The sequence below is a fragment of the Scyliorhinus canicula genome, chromosome 11 (assembly GCF_902713615.1).
Source record: "Scyliorhinus canicula chromosome 11, sScyCan1.1, whole genome shotgun sequence".
NCBI classification, from domain to species: domain Eukaryota; kingdom Metazoa; phylum Chordata; class Chondrichthyes; order Carcharhiniformes; family Scyliorhinidae; genus Scyliorhinus; species Scyliorhinus canicula.
In genome coordinates, this window is record NC_052156.1 from 97,035,170 (window position 1) to 97,052,114 (window position 16,945).

The 16,945-nt window shown below is 46.3% G+C and overlaps 1 protein-coding gene across 1 annotated transcript in view; it reads left to right on the forward strand.

Annotated features, from left to right (window-relative positions):
- The window catches only part of LOC119973213 (E3 ubiquitin-protein ligase Hakai-like), a 41,011-nt gene that overhangs the window by 11,073 nt on the left and 12,993 nt on the right, over positions 1–16,945 (forward strand). Inside the window, 1 exon segment of the mRNA XM_038810872.1 lies at positions 8,107–8,180. Coding sequence (XP_038666800.1) covers positions 8,107–8,180 — 74 coding nt within the window.

The window sequence follows — 16,945 nt, forward strand, 5'->3', positions numbered from 1 at the left end:
TTAGGGATAGTCAGCATGGTTTTGTGAAGGGTAGGTCATGCCTCACAAACCTTATCGAGTTCTTTGAGAAGGTGACTGAACAGGTAGACGAGGGTAGGGCAGTTGATGTGGTGTATATGGATTTCAGTAAAGCGTTTGATAAGGTTCCCCACGGTCGGCTATTGCAGAAAATACAGAGGCTGGGGATTGAGGGTGATTTAGAGATGTGGATCAGAAATTGGCTAGTTGAAAGAAGACAGAGAGTGGTAGTTGATGGGAAATGTTCAGAATGGCGTTCAGTTACGAGTGGCGTACCACAAGGATCTGTTCTGGGGCCGTTGCTGTTTGTCATTTTTATAAATGACCTAGAAGAGGGCGCAGAAGGATGGGTGAGTAAATTTGCAGACGACACTAAAGTCGGTGGAGTTGTAGACAGTGCGGAAGGATGTTGCAGGTTACAGAGGGACATAGATAAGCTGCAGAGCTGGGCTGAGAGGTGGCAAATGGAGTTTAATGTGGAGAAGTGTGAGGTGATTCACTTTGGAAAGAATAACAGGAATGCGGAATATTTGGCTAATGGTAAAATTCTTGGTAGTGTGGATGCACAGAGGGATCTCGGTGTCCATGTACATAGATCCCTGAAAGTTGCCACCCAGGTTGATAGGGTTGTGAAGAAGGCCTATGGTGTGTTGGCCTTTATTGGTAGAGGGATTGAGTTCCGGAGCCATGAGGTCATGTTGCAGTTGTACAAAACTCTAGTACGGCCGCATTTGGAGTATTGCGTACAGTTCTGGTCGCCTCATTATAGGAAGGATGTGGAAGCTTTGCAACGGGTGCAGAGGAGATTTACCAGGATGTTGCCTGGTATGGAGGGAAAATCTCATGAGGAAAGGCTGATGGACTTGAGGTTGTTTTCGTTAGAGAGAAGAAGGTTAAGAGGTGACTTAATAGAGGCATACAAAATGATCAGAAGGTTAGATAGGGTGGACAGCGAGAGCCTTCTCCCGCGGATGGAGGTGGCTAGCACGAGGGGACATAGCCTTAAATTGAGGGGTAATAGATATAGGACAGAGGTCAGAGGTGGGTTTTTTACGCAAAGAGTGGTGAGGCCGTGGAATGCCCTACCTGCAACAGTAGTGAATTCGCCAACATTGAGGGCATTTAAAAGTTTATTGGATAAGCATATGGATGATAAGGGCATAGTGTAGGTTAGATGGCCTTTAGTTTTTTTCCATGTCGGTGCAGCATCGTGGGCCGAAGGGCCTGTACTGCGCTGTATCATTCTATGTTCTAATAATACCCACAGAAGTTGGGCAACGCCAGTCCCCCCCCATCCCTGCCCCGCTCCAAGAACACCCGTCTCACCCTTGGTGTCCCGTGTGCCCACCCTTGGTGTCCTGTTAACCCGCCTGAAAAAGCCTTCGGGATAAGGGTGGGGAGGCACTGGAACAGGAACAGAAACCTCGGGAGCACCGTCACCTTGACTGACTGCACACTACCCGCCAAAGACAGCGGCAGCACGTCCCACCTCTTAAACTCCTCCTCCATTTGCTCCACCAGCCTTGTGAGGTTTAGCTTATGCAAGGCCCCCCAGCTCCTGGCCACCTGAACCCCCAAGTACCTGAAGCTCCTCTCCGCCCTTTTCAGTGGGAGCCTCCCAATCCCCCCCTCCTGGTCCCCCGGGTGTACCACAAACAGCTCGCTTTTCCCAAAGTTAAGCTTATACCCTGAGAAATTCCTGGAGAATCCCCATCGGCATTCCCCCCACCGGGTCCGCCACATACAACAAAGATCATCCGCATAGAGCGACACTCGGTGCTCCTCCCCACCCCGGACCAGCCCCCTCCAATCCCCCGACTCCCACAGCGCCATAGCCAGGGGTTCAATTGCCAGTGCAAAAAGTAGGGGGGGCAGGGGACACCCCTTCTGTGTCCCTCGGTATAGTCGAACTCCGACCTCCTCTTATTCGTGGCCACACTCGCCATCGGGGAAGCAGCCGCAATTTTTAAAAGCACGCGTGAACCACCACGTCGGGCCCTCAGCCCATCGGAGGCAGAACATCATGGAGGCCCCAAAGAATACCTGGTGAACCCCGCTAATGATATACAAACAATGTTTACTGTACATGAGCTCCGGACCGCATTGACGCCATTGTCGAGGTGACAGAGAATAGCGATTTGATATCAAATCGGCGCCTCCTGCGATTTTAGAGTCAGAACTTATTGTCCGCCCAATCCGTTTCGCGATTTCGGCGTCAGCCAACGGATAATTTCGCCCAACATCTAGTCAAGGTTGGCCAGCATGGATTTTTTTTTTAAACAAAAGTCTTCCTCACAAACTTGATTAAATTGTTATTTTGGGGCGGCACGGTGGCAGAATACTGCTGCCTCACAGCACCAGTGACCCAGGTTCAATTCCAGCCTTGGGTGACTGTCGGTGTGGAGTTTGCACGTTCTCCCGTGTCTGCATGCATTTCCTCTGGGTGCTCCGCTTTCCTCCCACAGTCCAAAGATGTGCAGTGAACTGGCCATGCTAAATTGTTCATTCGTGTCCAAAAGGTTAGGTGGGGTTATTGGGTTAAGGGAATGGGTGTGGGTGTGGACCTAGGTAGGATGCTCTTTCGGAGGGTCGATATAGATTCGATGGCCGAAATGGACTGTAGGGGTTCTATGATTCTCATTCTTTGAGGAAGTGACGAGAAGGGTTGATGAAGGTCGCGCAGTGGATGTTTACATGATTTTTAATAATAATCTTTAATTGCCACAAGTATGAAGTTACTGTAAGAGAAACTCCATGGGATACAGGGCAATGTGGCAAGCTGGATAAAAAGTTGTCTTAGTAACAAAGGGTAATAGTTGATGGCTGCCCATGCAATTGGAAAGTTATTTCAAGTGGTGTTCCATAGGGCTCGGTGTTGGGACCTTTACAGTTTCTGTTGTATGTTGATGATTTTGACGTGCACATGGGGGGCACGATTGGGAAATTTGCAGACAACACAAGATTGGCCGAGTGTTGGACGTTGTGAGGGTAGCTATAATGTCCAGAATGATATAGATGGGTTGGTGGAGCAGGCATCACGGTTGCACAGTTCCTTCATAGTGCCAGGATACCAGGTTCGATTCCTGGCTTGGGTCACTGTCTGTGTGGAGTCTGCACGCTCTCCCCGTGTGTGCGTGGGTTTCCTCCAGGTAGTCCGGTTTCCTCCCACAGTCCAAAGATGTGCAGGTTATGTGGATTGGCCGTGATAAATTGCCCTTGGTGTCCAAAAGGGTTAGGTGGGGTTACTGGGTTACGGGGATAGGTTGGAGGAGTGGGCTTAAGTGGGCTGCAGACTTGATGGGCCGAGTGGCCTCCTTCTGCGCTGTAAATTCTGTGATTCTGTGAAGTGGCAGATGGAAATTAACAGTGTGAGGACACGCATTTAGGGAGATTAAAGAGTTATAGGGAGTACACAATAAATGGGAATATACTAAGAGGGGTAGATTAAATGAGATATTTTGGTGTGCAAGTAGACAGGTCCCTAAAAGCAGCAGTTGAAGTAGACAAGGTTGTAAAGAAAGCATATGGAATGCTGTCCTTCAGTGGCAGAGGTATAGAATATAAAAGTAAAGATATAATATTGGAATTATATAAAACACTGGTGAGACCCTAACCTCTTTTAAAAAGTACCTGGACTCGCATCTTAAGTGCTGTTAGCTATATGGCTATGGACCGGGTGCAGAAAGGTGGGATTAAAACGGGCACCTGAGTGTCCTTGGGCTGGCATGGACGAGATAGCAAAATGGCCTCCTTCTGTGCTGTAACTTTGCTATGATAAAAGCAAATTACTGTGGATGCTGGAATCTGAAACGAAAGAGAAAATGCTGGAAAATCTCAGCAGGTCTGACAGCATCTGTAGGGAGAGAAAAGAGCTAACATTTTGAGTCCAATGACTCTTTGTTGAAGTAACAGACAGAGAAAGTGGGAAATATTGATGAAGTGAGAATGAAAGATGAGTCATAGTCACAGAAACCCAGGGAAACTGGGTGCCAATAGCCATAGAAACCAAGGGAAAAGAGTTCTAATGGCAGTCCCCAGAGAGAACACAAGGTGTGAGAGGACAAACAGCAGAGAAACAAACATCAGAGGGTAAACGGTGACAGATGTAGATCTGGGGAAGGGGAAAGCAAAGGGGAGAGGGGGTAAGGAAAGGTGGATAAGATTGGGGGGGGGGGGGGGGGGGGGGGGTTATATATTAAGAAAGACAAGAAATGGTAAAAGACAGTTAAAATGAAATGGGATGAAAACAAATGGGTCGAGGTGGGGTCAAGCTAATCATCTGAAGATGTTAAGACCGGAAGGCTGTAGCGTGCCTAACTGGAAGATGAGATGTTGTTCCACCAGTTTGCGTTGAGCGTCACTGGAACATTGCAGCAGACCAAGGACAGACATGTGGGCATGAGAGCAAGATCTTTTGTTAAAGTGGCAAGCAAAGGGAAGGTCAGGGTCCTGAATGCGCACAGACCGAAGATGCTCAGCAAAGCAATCACCCAGTCTGCGTTTGGTCTCTCCAATATAGAGGAGACCACATTGGGAGCAACGAATGCAGGAGACCAGATTGAAAGAGGTGCAAGTGAAACGCTGCTTAACCTGGAATGAGTGTTTTGAGCCTAGGATGTTAAGCATAGTAAGAAGTCTTACATCACCAGGTTAAAGTCCAACAGGTTTGTTTCAAACACGAGCTTTCGGAGCGCAGCTCCTTCCACATCATGTTAAGCATGGAAGAGGTAAAGGGGCAGGTGTTACACCTTCTGCGATTGCATGGTAAGGTGCCATGGGTGATGGGAGAGGTACTGGGTATGTTGGAAGAGTGGACTAGATTATCTCAGAGGGAACGATCTCTGTGGAATGCTGACAGAGGGAGTGAAGGGAAGATGTATTTGGTGGTGGCATCACGCTGGAGTTGGCGAAAATGGCGGAGGATTATGCTTTGCATACGGGGGCTGGTGGGATGAAATGTGAGAACGAGGAGGACTATCCTTGTTCTGGGAGGGGGTGGAGGGGGCGAGGGTAGTGGTGCGGGAGATGGACTGCACACTGCTGAGGGCTCTGTTAACAACTGTAGGTGGGAAATCACTGTTGAGGAAGAAGGAACACATTTTCGAAGCACCATTTTGGAAAGTGGCATCATCAGAGCAAATGCGACGGAGGCCAAGGAGCTGAGAGAAAGGGGTGGTGTCCTTACAAGGTGTAGGGTGCGAAGAGCTGTAGTCTAGATAGCTGGGGGAGTCAGTGGGCTTGTGGTGTGTGGAAAGGAAATTAATGAGTTGCCAACTTAGAAGCCTGCTGGGAAATGCTTGACAGTTCAACACTGCTTTTGAATGAAAATAAGTAGGTCAGATAACATAAATGAAATACTGCTTAATATTCTGGTCTCCGCCTTATTATGAAAACACATTGTCCTCTGAAAGATAACAAAATGTGTACTCGAGTTGTTTTTATTCAAGGGCAAGAAAATACGTACTACGTATTTCATCTTGTGTACTTTGCAAAGTATATTTGATATAAACATGTCTGTTTACTTCAAGCTGTTATTTCAGACCACAAAAATATGCATTCTTCAATCGAATGAGAGTGCTGGCTTTGCAGCTAGAACACCCTCCGCAAATATATTTGTGTAAACTAATTTCCTTAAATCAAACCTCGAGGAATTTGTCTTTATTATGATTTCCACGACATAGTGGACATTAGTAGATAGTCTATTGCCGGAAATGGAGACAGAAAGATTAAGGAAGGGAAGGGAAGTGTCTGCGATGGACCAGGTGAAAGTGATGGAGAGGTGGAAACTGTAAGCGAAGTTGATGAATTTTTCCGGGTCCAGACGAGAGCATGAAGTGGCACCAAAATAGTCATCAATGTATCGGTAAAGGAGTTGTGGGACAGGACCCGGGTAAGCCTGGAACAAAGAATGTTCCACATACCCCATAAAAAGGCAAGCGTAGCTAGGACCCATGCAGGTACCCATTGCTACACCTTTCATTTGGAGAAAATGGGATGAGTTAAAGGAGAAGTTGTTGAGAGATAGAACGAGTTCAGCCAGACGGAGGAGAGTGCTGATGGATGGGAATTGTCCGGGCCTCTTTTTGAGAAAGAAGCAAAGAGCGCTCAGGCCATCCTGGTGTGGAATGGAGGTGTAAAGAGATTGCACATCCATGGTGAATAGAATGCAGTTATGGCCCGCGAACTGGAAGCTGTCAATAAGACGCAGTGTATCAGAGGCATCCCGGATGTAGGTGGGGAGGGAATGGACCAGAGGAGTGAGGATGGAGTCAAGATGAGAGGAAATAAATTTGGTGGGGCAGGAGCATGCTGACACAATGGGCCTGCCGGGACAGTCCTTTTTGTGGATTTGGGGAAGTAGATAAAAGCAGGCTGGGAGACTGAGGGCGGAAGCTGTAGGGGGAAGGCATCCGGAGGAAACGAGGTCGCTAACGGTGTTGGAGATAGGCTTGAATCCCTGGTTCTGGACACCTATCAGTGGTAACATCTTCCCTGCATCTACCCTGTCTAGTCCTGTTATAATTGTCTAAGTCTCTATGAGATCCCCCTTCATTCTAATGAACTCCAGCTTGAACAATCCCAACCTAGTCAATCTCTCCTCGTATGACAGTCACGCCATCCCTGGAATCAGTCTGGTAAACCTTCTCTGCACTCCCTCGAGAGCAGGAACATCCTCCGAGAAGGAGACCAAAACTGCACTCGATACTCCAGGTGTGGCCTCACCAAGGCCCCCTGTATAATTGCAGCAACCTATCCCTGCTTCTATACTGGAAAACTCTCGCAATGAAGGCCAACATACCATTAGTCTTCTTTACCGCCTGCTGCACCTGCATACTTGCCTTCAGCGAATGGTGCACAAGGACACCCAGGTCCCGCTGCATACTCCCTCTCCCAATTTACAACCATTCAGGTAGTAATCGGCCTTGCTGTTTTTGCTTCCAAAGTGAATAACTTATGTTATTAAGTGAATTAATCCTAATTATGTTTGCTCTAGAATCGCCATGTATCTTTCGATACCGCCACAAGGTTCAAACACGAATACTGATCAAAGAACCAATGCAACAGTTAGTTCAAAGTCAATACTATTTATTTACACACACAGTAATATCTACTCGTGCACAAAATACTACAAACAAAACTATCTCTAACGCTAACGCCTATACTTAACTTTGGGTGCCCACTCAGTCAGAGGAACAATGGCCGTTGTTCGGATCTGAGGCTGTTGGGTTCGAAGAGGCGACAGGAGAACAGCTAAGGCCGTCCGTCTGATAGTGAGCGTTGACCTTGGACTCATTGCTTCTGGTGCAGCTGGTGGACGGGTCTCTCCGCTTCGAGAGCCGAGTCCAAGAGAGTGATTCTCTCTCGGGACCTTCTTCCTATACCTGAAGGGGCTTTGTGCGCTTTTGGACGGGCCTTGAACTTTGCTTCGCTTAATTGGGCCGCATCTTGATCACTGGTATTGATCTTGACCAATAAAGGGGTGGGTGCCCTGATGGCTGGGCGTGTCCTAGGTGGCCGTTGGCCTTGCTTTGTTTACGCTTTCGGTTTGGGGAACTGGCGCCGGGGTGTCTGAGGCTGGATCGGTTGCTTGAGTGTCTTTCCTTTGTTCCCGGAGATGGGCAATCAATATGTTAATTGACCTACAGTTTCAGTCTCGTCTGGGAGTTGCCTTCTCAATACGCATACAGGCTCTGTGCCTGCTTGCTTTCCTAACGTTGTCCATATTTCCCTACAGTCATTACGATCATCCATTTTGTATTCTGGAAATGGCCATCCCAGATGGCTACAGAAGCTACTAGCGTATACAAACCAGGAAAGGAAACGCTCGTGTTACCTGATGCTCCAATGACTTCAGCTGCCTCTCAAGCTCTTACAAGTCATTGTGTATTTAAAATAAATCTTACAGAAAACCTAAAGTAGTTGACTCAGTGCATAATTTCTTTCTCCCCAAAAAATATATTTTGCAGCCTGGGATGGAGTTGAAACCCTGTAGCCAGGATTGACTTTGCTATAAATTTTGCATTTTTGTCTGATGTACATGGCAAGCGGGTTCTTAATTTACTGCCTTAAATATGCATTTATTCTCAGATTCCGTGCAAACATGTATTTTGTTTCAACTGTGCAAGTTTGCAAGAGAAAAAGAGTGACAAGATGTGTCCTGGGTAAGTTGTGTTCTATTTGAGATTAGCACTGTAACTTAACACTGCCTATAATAGTTTTAGATTTTATTTTCACTTTGTAACATTTGTTTATATGCAGCACAAGACTCAACCCAGTTGATTAACGTTTCCTTGTTCATTTCATACTTTTATCCTGCTAGACTACCTGAGCACTATACAAATGGCAGTGTACCAACACGCACACACACAAATAAATACTTGTATTTTTACACTACTTTTCATGACCACAGATGTCTCAAAGCACTGTACAGCTAATTAAGTACTTTTTGAAATGTAGTCACTGTTGTGATATAGGAAAGGCAGCAGTAGGAAAGTTGCAGTCTGTAAACTCCTACAAACAGCAATGTGATAATCGGCAGATAATTTGTTTTGTGAATTTGAGGGATAAAAATTGGTCAGGACACGGAGAATAATTCCCCTGCTCCTCTTCGAAACAGTACCATGGGATCTTTTGCAACCACCCGAGCAGGAAGATGGGACGTGTCAGTCACTTCAAGCTACTTTGGGGGGGTTGCAGGTGGGTGGGGGGGGGTCAACTCGGGCCAGTTTAAAAAGAGCAACTTGTAACTCACTCCCAGTGAGTTCTCCCAGTGAGCCAAAGAAGACACAGCCAGAGTGAGACACAGCGAAGCGTGAGCTTGGGAATTTGAAGTTGGGTGGGGAGGAGGTGCTTTTTATCCCTGCTAAGTGGTTTTTCTTTTCATTTGTCTGTTTATTTATTTTTTTCTTTCGTTTTTTGGAAATGTAGTTCAAGGTTTAAGACACGGCAGGAGATCCCCGACCCGTGTCATGCTCCTCATGCGCGATGTGGGAGCTCAGGGACACGTCCACTGACCCTGGCTCCTTCACGTGCAAGAAGTGTGTCCAGCTGCAGCCCCTGATAGACCGCTTGACGGCTTTGGAGCTGTGGATGGACTCACTTTGGAGCATCAGCGATGCTGAGGGCGTTGTTTAGCGAGTTGGTCACACCGCAGGTGAAAATTACTCAAGGAGATAGAAAATGGGTGATCAAAAGACAGAGCAAGTGTAGGAAGGCAGTGCAGGTGTCCCCTGCGGTCATCTCCCTGCAAAACAGATATACCGCTTTGGATACTGTTGAGGGAGTTGGCTCACCAGGGGAAGGCAGCAGCAGCCAGGTTCATGGCATCGTGGCTGGCTCTGCTGCGCAGGAGAGCAGGAAGAAGAAGGCAGGGCAATAGTGATAGGGGGCTCGATGGTCAGTGGAATAAACAGGCGGTTCTGCGGACGCAATCGAGACTCCAGGATGGTATGTTGCCTCCCTGGTGCAAGGGTTAAGGATGTCTTGGGACGGCAGCAGGACTTTCTGGGGGAGGGAGGGTGAACAGCCAGCTGTCGTGGTGCACATAGGCACCAACAATATAGGTAAAAAATGGGATAAGGTTCTACAAGCTGAATTCAGGGAGTTAGGAGTTAAACTAAAAAGTAGGACCTCAAAGGTAGTAATCTCAGGATTGCTACCAGTGCCACGAGCTAGTCAGAGTAGGAATGTCAGGATAGATAGGATGAAGGTGTGGCTCGAGAGATGGTGCAAGAGGGAGGGATTCAAATTCCTGGGGCATTGGAACCGGTTCTGGGTGAGGTGGAACCAGTACAAACCGGATGGTCTGCACCTGGGCATGACTGGAAGCGATGTCCTGGGGGGGGGGGGGGGGGGGGGGGGGGTTGCTAGTGCTGTTGGGGAGGGTTTAAACTAATGGGGCTGGGGGATGGAAACGGATGCAGGAAGTCGGAGGGAAGTAAAACGGGGCCAGAAACAAAAAGCAGTGAGGGGAAAGTGTAAGGCAGAGAAGCCATAGTCAAAAATCAAAAAGGGCCACAGTACAGGGTACAGTGACTGAGGAGAGTATGAAAAGGGAGGTGGCGAATGCAGGATTGAGGGTGTTGTACCTAAATGCGCGCAGTATACGGAACAAGGTAAATGAGCTTGTTGCGCGCATTGAAATTGGCCGGTATGATGTTATGGGCATCACAGAAACTTGGCTGCAAGGTATCAGGGCTGGGATCCAAATATCCAAGGATACATGTCCTATTGAAAGGACAGGCAGATGGGCAAAGGGTTGCATTGTTCGTAAGAAATGTAGTTAAATCGAGATCAAGGAGCAATATAGGATCAGAAGGCATAGAATCACTGGGGGTAGAGTTGAGGAATCGCAAAGGTAAAAAGACCCTGATGGGAATTATGTACAGGCCCCCTAGCAGTAGTCAGGATGTGGGGCAGAAAACAAATCAGAAAATGCATGTAAAAAAGGCAACATTACAATAATCATGGCGGACTTCAATATGCAGGTGGACTGGGAAAAATCAGGTTGGTCGTGGATCCCAAGAAAAGGAATTTGTAAAATGTCGAAGAGATGGTTTTTTTCAGCAGCTTGTGATAGAGCCTACTAGGGAACAGGCAATTCTGGATTTGGTGATGTGTAATGAGGCAGACTTGATTCGGGAACTTAAGATGAAGGAACCCTTGGGGAGCAGTGACCATAATATGATGGAATTTACCCTGCAGTTTGAGAGGGAGAAGCTGCAATCAGATGAAACGGTATTACAATTAAATAAGGGTAACTACAAAGACATAAGGAAGGAGCTGGCCAGAGTTGATTGGAAAAGGATCCTAGCAGGGAAGACAGTGGAACAGCAATGGCAGGAGTTCTGGGGGTTATTAGGGAGGCACAACAGAAATTCATCCCAAGGAGGAGGAAACATGCTAAGGGAAGGACAAGGCTGACGAGGGATGTCAAGGACCGCATAAAAGCTAAAGAAAAAGCAGACAAAGTGGCGAGGATTAGTGGGAAACTAGACGATTGGGAAGTCTTTAAAAGCGACCCGAGGGCAACTAAAAAAGCAATAAGGGGGGAGAAGATGAAGTGTGAGCGCAAGCTAGCTAGTAATATAAAGGAAGACAGTAAGAAGTCTTACAACGCCAGGTTAAAGTCCAACATGTTTGTTTCAAACACTAGCTTTCGGAGCACTGCTACTTTCTCAGGTGAATGTGAATTCAGGTGAATTCCTCAGGTGAGGAAGGAGCAAACATGTTGGACTTTAACCTGGTGTAAGACTTCTTACTGTGCTCACCCCAGTCCAGCGCCAGCATCTCCAAATAAAGGAAGATAGGAAGAGTTGCTTCAATATATAAAAGGTAAGAGAGAGGCAAAAATAGACATTGGAACACTGGAAAATGTGACTGGAGAAGTAATAATAGGAAACAAAGAAATGGCAGATGAACTGAATAGTTACTTTGCACCAGTCTTCATGGTGGAATTCACCAGTGGGATGCCAGAGCTCCAGGGGGCAGAGGTGAGTGCAGTGACCATTACTAAGGAGAAGTTCTGGGGAAACAAAGGTCTGAAGGTGGATGGACCGGATGGACTACACCCCAAGGTCCTAAAAGAGATAGCTGAGGAAATTGTGGAGGCATTAGTGATGAACTTTCAGGAATCACTGGAGGCAGGAATGGTCCCAGAAGACTGGAAAGTGGCTACTGTAACACCACTGTTTTAAGAAGGGAGGGAGGCATAAGACGGGAAATTATAGGCTGGTTAGCCTGACTTTGGTCATTGGTAAGATTTTAGAATCTGTTATTAAAGATGCGATCGCAAAGCACTTTGAAGTGCAAGGTAAAATAGGACCTGAGTCAGCACGGCTTTGCCAAAGAGAGGTTGTGTCTGAAAAATCTGTTCTTTGAGGAGGTAACAAGAAAGTTAGACAAAGGAGAACCAGTGGACGTGATTTATTTAGATTTCCAGAAGGCATATGACAAGGTGCCGCATAGGAGACTGTTATACATGTTAAAAGCCCATGGTGTTGAGGGTAAGATCCTGGCATAGATAGAGGATTGGCTGACTGGCAAAAGGCAGAGAGTGGGGATAAAGTGGTCTTTTTCAAGATGGCAGTCGGTGACTAGTGGTGTGCCGCAGGGGTCTGTGCTGGGACCACAACTTTTCACAATATACATTAATGATCAGAAAGAAGGAACTGAAGGCACTGTTGCTAAGTTTGCAGATGTACAAATATCTGCAGTGGGACAGGTAGTATTGAGGAAGCAAGGGGCTGCAGAAGGATTTTGACAAGCTAGGAGATTGGGCAATGAAGTGGCAAATGAAATACAATGTGGAAAATGTGAGGTTATGCACTTTGGAAGGAGGACTTTAGATCATAGAATTTACAGTGCAGAAGGAGGCCATTCGGCCCATCGAGTCTGCACCGGCTCTTGGAAAGAGCACCCTACCCAAGGTCAACACCTCCACCCTATCCCCATAACCCAGTAACCCCACCCAACACTAAGGGCAATTTTGGACACTAAGGGCAATTTATCATGGCCAATCCACCTAACCTGCACATCTTTGGACTGTGGGAGGAAACCGGAGCACCCGGAGGAAACCCACGCACACACGGGGAGGATGTGCAGACTCCGCACAGACAGTGACCCAAGCCGGAATCGAACCTGGGACCCTGGAGCTGTGAAGCCATTGTGCTATTCACAATGCTACCGTGCTGCCCTTCAATTTAGGCATAGAGTATTTTCTAAATGGGGAAATGCTTAGTAAATCAGAAGCACAAAGGGACTTGGGAGTCCTTGTTCACGATTCTCTTAAGGTTAATGTGCAGATTCAGTCGGCAGTTAAGGCATATGCAATATGAGCATTTATGTCAAGAGGGCTAGAATACAGGACCAGGGATGTACTTCTGAGGCTGTATAAGTTTCTGGTCAGACCCCATTTGGTGTTTTATGAGCAATTTTGGGCCCCGTATCTGAGGAAGGATGTGCTGGCCTTGGAAAGGGTCCAGAGGAGGTTCACAAAAATTATCCCTGGAATGAACAACTTGTCATGAGGAACGGTTGAGGACTCTGGGTCTGTACTTGTTGGAATTTAGAAGGATGAGGGGGGATCTTATTGAAACTTACAGAATACTGCGGGGGCCCTGGATAGAGTGGACGTGGAGAGGATGTTTCTACTTGTAAGTAAAAACTAGAACCAGAGAACACTATCTCAGATTAAAGGGACAATACTTTAAAACTGAGATGAGGAATTTCTTCAGCCAGACAGTGGTGAATCTGTTGAACTCTTTACCGCAGAAGGCTATGGAGGCCAAATCATTGAGTGTCTTTCAGACAGAGTTAGATAGGTTCTTAATTAATAAGGGGATCAGGGCTTATGAGGAGAAGGCAGGAGAATGGGGATGAGAAAATATCAGCCATGATTAAATAGTGGAGAAGACTCGATGGGCCGAGTGGCCTAATTCTGCTCCTATGTCTTATGGTCTTATGGATTTCTCTTCCAAAAGACACTGCCTCCAACTGTGAATGCTCCCTCAGTATTGCACTGGAGTGTCTTTGATTTTTCTGCTCAAACCCTAAACTGGGAGTAGAAGCCGAAACATTGTGATTTGGCCAGATGTGCTACCAACTGTGCCATGGCTGACATTCAGAATTTGGCACAGCTGTTGCCTGTTGTCCGGGGCATCCAACAAAAAATATGGGTGCAACAATATGCAGAGTCCAGTGTTGCAGTGAATTCAATAGCTTTCTTATCACAGTCATTCTAAGGGTAGGAGTGGTGGGGCTATTATAGCAGAACAATGCCAGCAGCGCGGGGGGGCGGGTTCAATTCCCGTACCAGCCTCCCCAAACAGGCGCCGGAATGTGGCGACTAGGGGCTTTTCACCGTAACTTAATTGAAGCCTCATTGTAACAATAAGCGATTATTATTCTTGTATCACTAACTCTGATTCATGTTCCCATCTTGTGAGGCTCCAAGGATTTACTTAATTTGCTTCTGCAATCTGCAGTATTTTTTAAATTGTAAATTGGAATTGTTTTATACTTCTGCCAATTGTGCAATTAATGAAAAGTGCCACAAATGTTGGAGCATTTCTGATTTTAGGGCATAGAAATCATCCATCTGATCTATTGTGCCAACTCTAGACCAGAACTATCCAAAAGCCATCCCACTGTCTCATTTTCTAAATGGCTTGGTTTCAATCCAAAATTATTTCCAGCGTCCTGTGATCTCTTCACAGCCCTGTATCTTCCTTTGCTTTTAAATATTTATCCAACTTTTCCTTTAAATTGCAGTGATCTTCGCTTTAAACATTCTCTGATGCAAAACATTTCACTTTCCAGTCATCTACTGTGCAAATAAATTTCTCCCAAACTCTCCATTTTCTTGTTGATAGATTTTAAATTGATGCCCCTCTGTCAACGAATACCGCACCAGAGATTATCATCTATACTAGGCCCCATGAGTTCCCTTCATAAGTTTACACCCCTCTGTTAAATCTCCTCTTGGTCTTCTCTGCAACTGGATCCTGCTTTACTGAAAGTTCAGCCTTGGTATTTTCATCTGAATCCTGTATCATACAAGCAAAGGGCTGGAATAGATAGTTGATCGGGAAAATTTGTCTCGTACAGTGATGCTGCAACTTGGACAAATCATGACCCTGACATGGGATAAAAGAACAAAGAAAATTACAGCACAGGAACAAGCCCTTCGGCCCTCCCAGCTTGCGCCGATCCAGATCCTTTATCTAAACCTGTCGCCTATTTTCTAAGGATCTACTTCCTTCTGTTCCCCGTCCGTTCATATGTCTAGATGCATCTTAAATGATGCTATCGTGCCCGCCTCTACCACCTCCGCTGGCAAAGCGTTCCAGGCACCCACCACCCTCTGCGTAAAAAAACTTTCCACGCGCATCGCCCTTAAACTTTCTCCCCCTCACCTTGAAATCGTCAACCCTTGTAATTGACATCCCCACTCTTGGAAAAAGCTTGTTGCTATCCACCCTGTCCATACCTCTCATAATTTTGTAGACCTCAATCAGGTCCCCCCTCAACCTCCGTCTTTCCAACGAAAACAATCCTAATCTACTCAACCTTTCTCCATAGCTAGCATCCTCCATACCAGGCAACATCCTGGTGAACCTCCTCTGCACCCTCTCCAAAGCATCCACATCCTTCTGGTAATGTGGCGACCAGAATTGCACCAGTATTCCAAATGTAGCCTAACCAAAGTCCTATACAACTGTAACACGACCTGCCAACTCTTGTACTCAATATCCCATCCGATGAAGGCAAGCATGCTGTATGCCTTCTCGACCACTCTATCCACCTGCGTTGCCACCTTCAGGGTACAATGGACCTGAACTCCCAGATCTCTCTCAACATCAATTTTCCCCAGGACTCTTCCATTGACAGTATAGTTCGCTCTTGAATTGGATCTTCCAAAATGCATCACCTCATATTTGCCTGGATTGAACTCCATCTGCCATTTCTTTGCCCAACTCTCCAATCTATCTATATTTTGCTGTATTCTCTGACAGTCTCCCTCGCTATCTGCAACTCCACCAATCTTAGTATCATCTGCAGACTTGCTAATCCGACCACCCTATACCTTCGTCCAGATAATTTATGTATATCACAAACAACAGTGGTCCGAGCACGGATCCCTGTGGAACACCACGAGTCACCTTTCTGCATTTTGAGACACTCCCTTCCACCACTACTCTCTGTCTCCTGTTGCCCAGCCAGTTCTTTATCCATCTAGCTAGTACATCGTGAACCCCATGCAACTTTACTTTTTCCAGCAACCTGCCATGGGAAACTTTATCAAACGCCTTACTGAAGTCCATGTATATGACATCTACAGCCCCTCCCTCATCACTTTGTCACTTCCTCAAAGAATTCTATTAGGTTTGTAAGACATGACCTTTCCTGCACAAAATCATGCTGCCGATCACTGATAAGTCTATTTTCTTCCAAATGTGAATAGATCCTATCCCTCAGTATTTTCTCTAACAGTTTGCCTACCACTTACATCAAGCTCACAGGCCTGTAATTCCCTGGATTATCCCTGCTACCCTTCTTAAACAAAGGGACAACATTAGCAATTCTCCAGTCCTTTGGGACCTTGAGCACCCATGCTAAAGGATGCTGCAAAGATATCTGTTAAGGCCCCAGCTATTTCGTCTCTCGCTTCCTTCAGAAACCTGGGATATAGCACATCCGCACCTGGGCACTTGTCCACCTTAATGCCTTTTAGAATACCCAAAACTTCCCCCTTCCTTATGCCGACTAGAGTATTTAAACAGCCATCCCTAACCTCAACATATGTCATGTCCCTCTCCTTGGTGAATACCGATGCAAAGTACTCATTAAGAATATCACCCATTTCCTCTGACTCCACGCATAAATTCCCTCTTTTGTCTTTGAGTGGGCCAATCCTTTCTCTAGTTACCCTCTTGCTCCTTATATACAAATAAAAGGCTTTGGAATTTTCCTTAACCCTGTTAGCCAAAGATATTTCATGACCCCTTTTTGCCCTCTTTATTGCGCGTTTGAGATTTGTCCTACTTTCCCCATATTCCTCCAAAGCGTCATCAGTTTTAAGTCGCCTAGATCTTATGTATGCTTCCTTTTTCATCTTAGCTAGTCTCACAATTCCACCCATCATCCATGGTTCCCTAATCTTGCCATTTCTATCCCTCATTTTCACAGGGACATGTCTGTCCTGTACTCTAATCAACCTTTCCTTAAAAGACTCCCACATTTCAATTGTGGATCTTAAAAAGCTGCTCCCAATCCACATTTATTGGCCCCTGCCGAATTTTACTATTTAGCACTCTTCCTTTAGGACCACTCTCGTCTTTGTCCATGAGTATTCTAAAACTTATGGAATTGTGATTGCTATTCCCAAAGTAATCACCGACTGAAACTTCAACCACCTGGCCGGGAT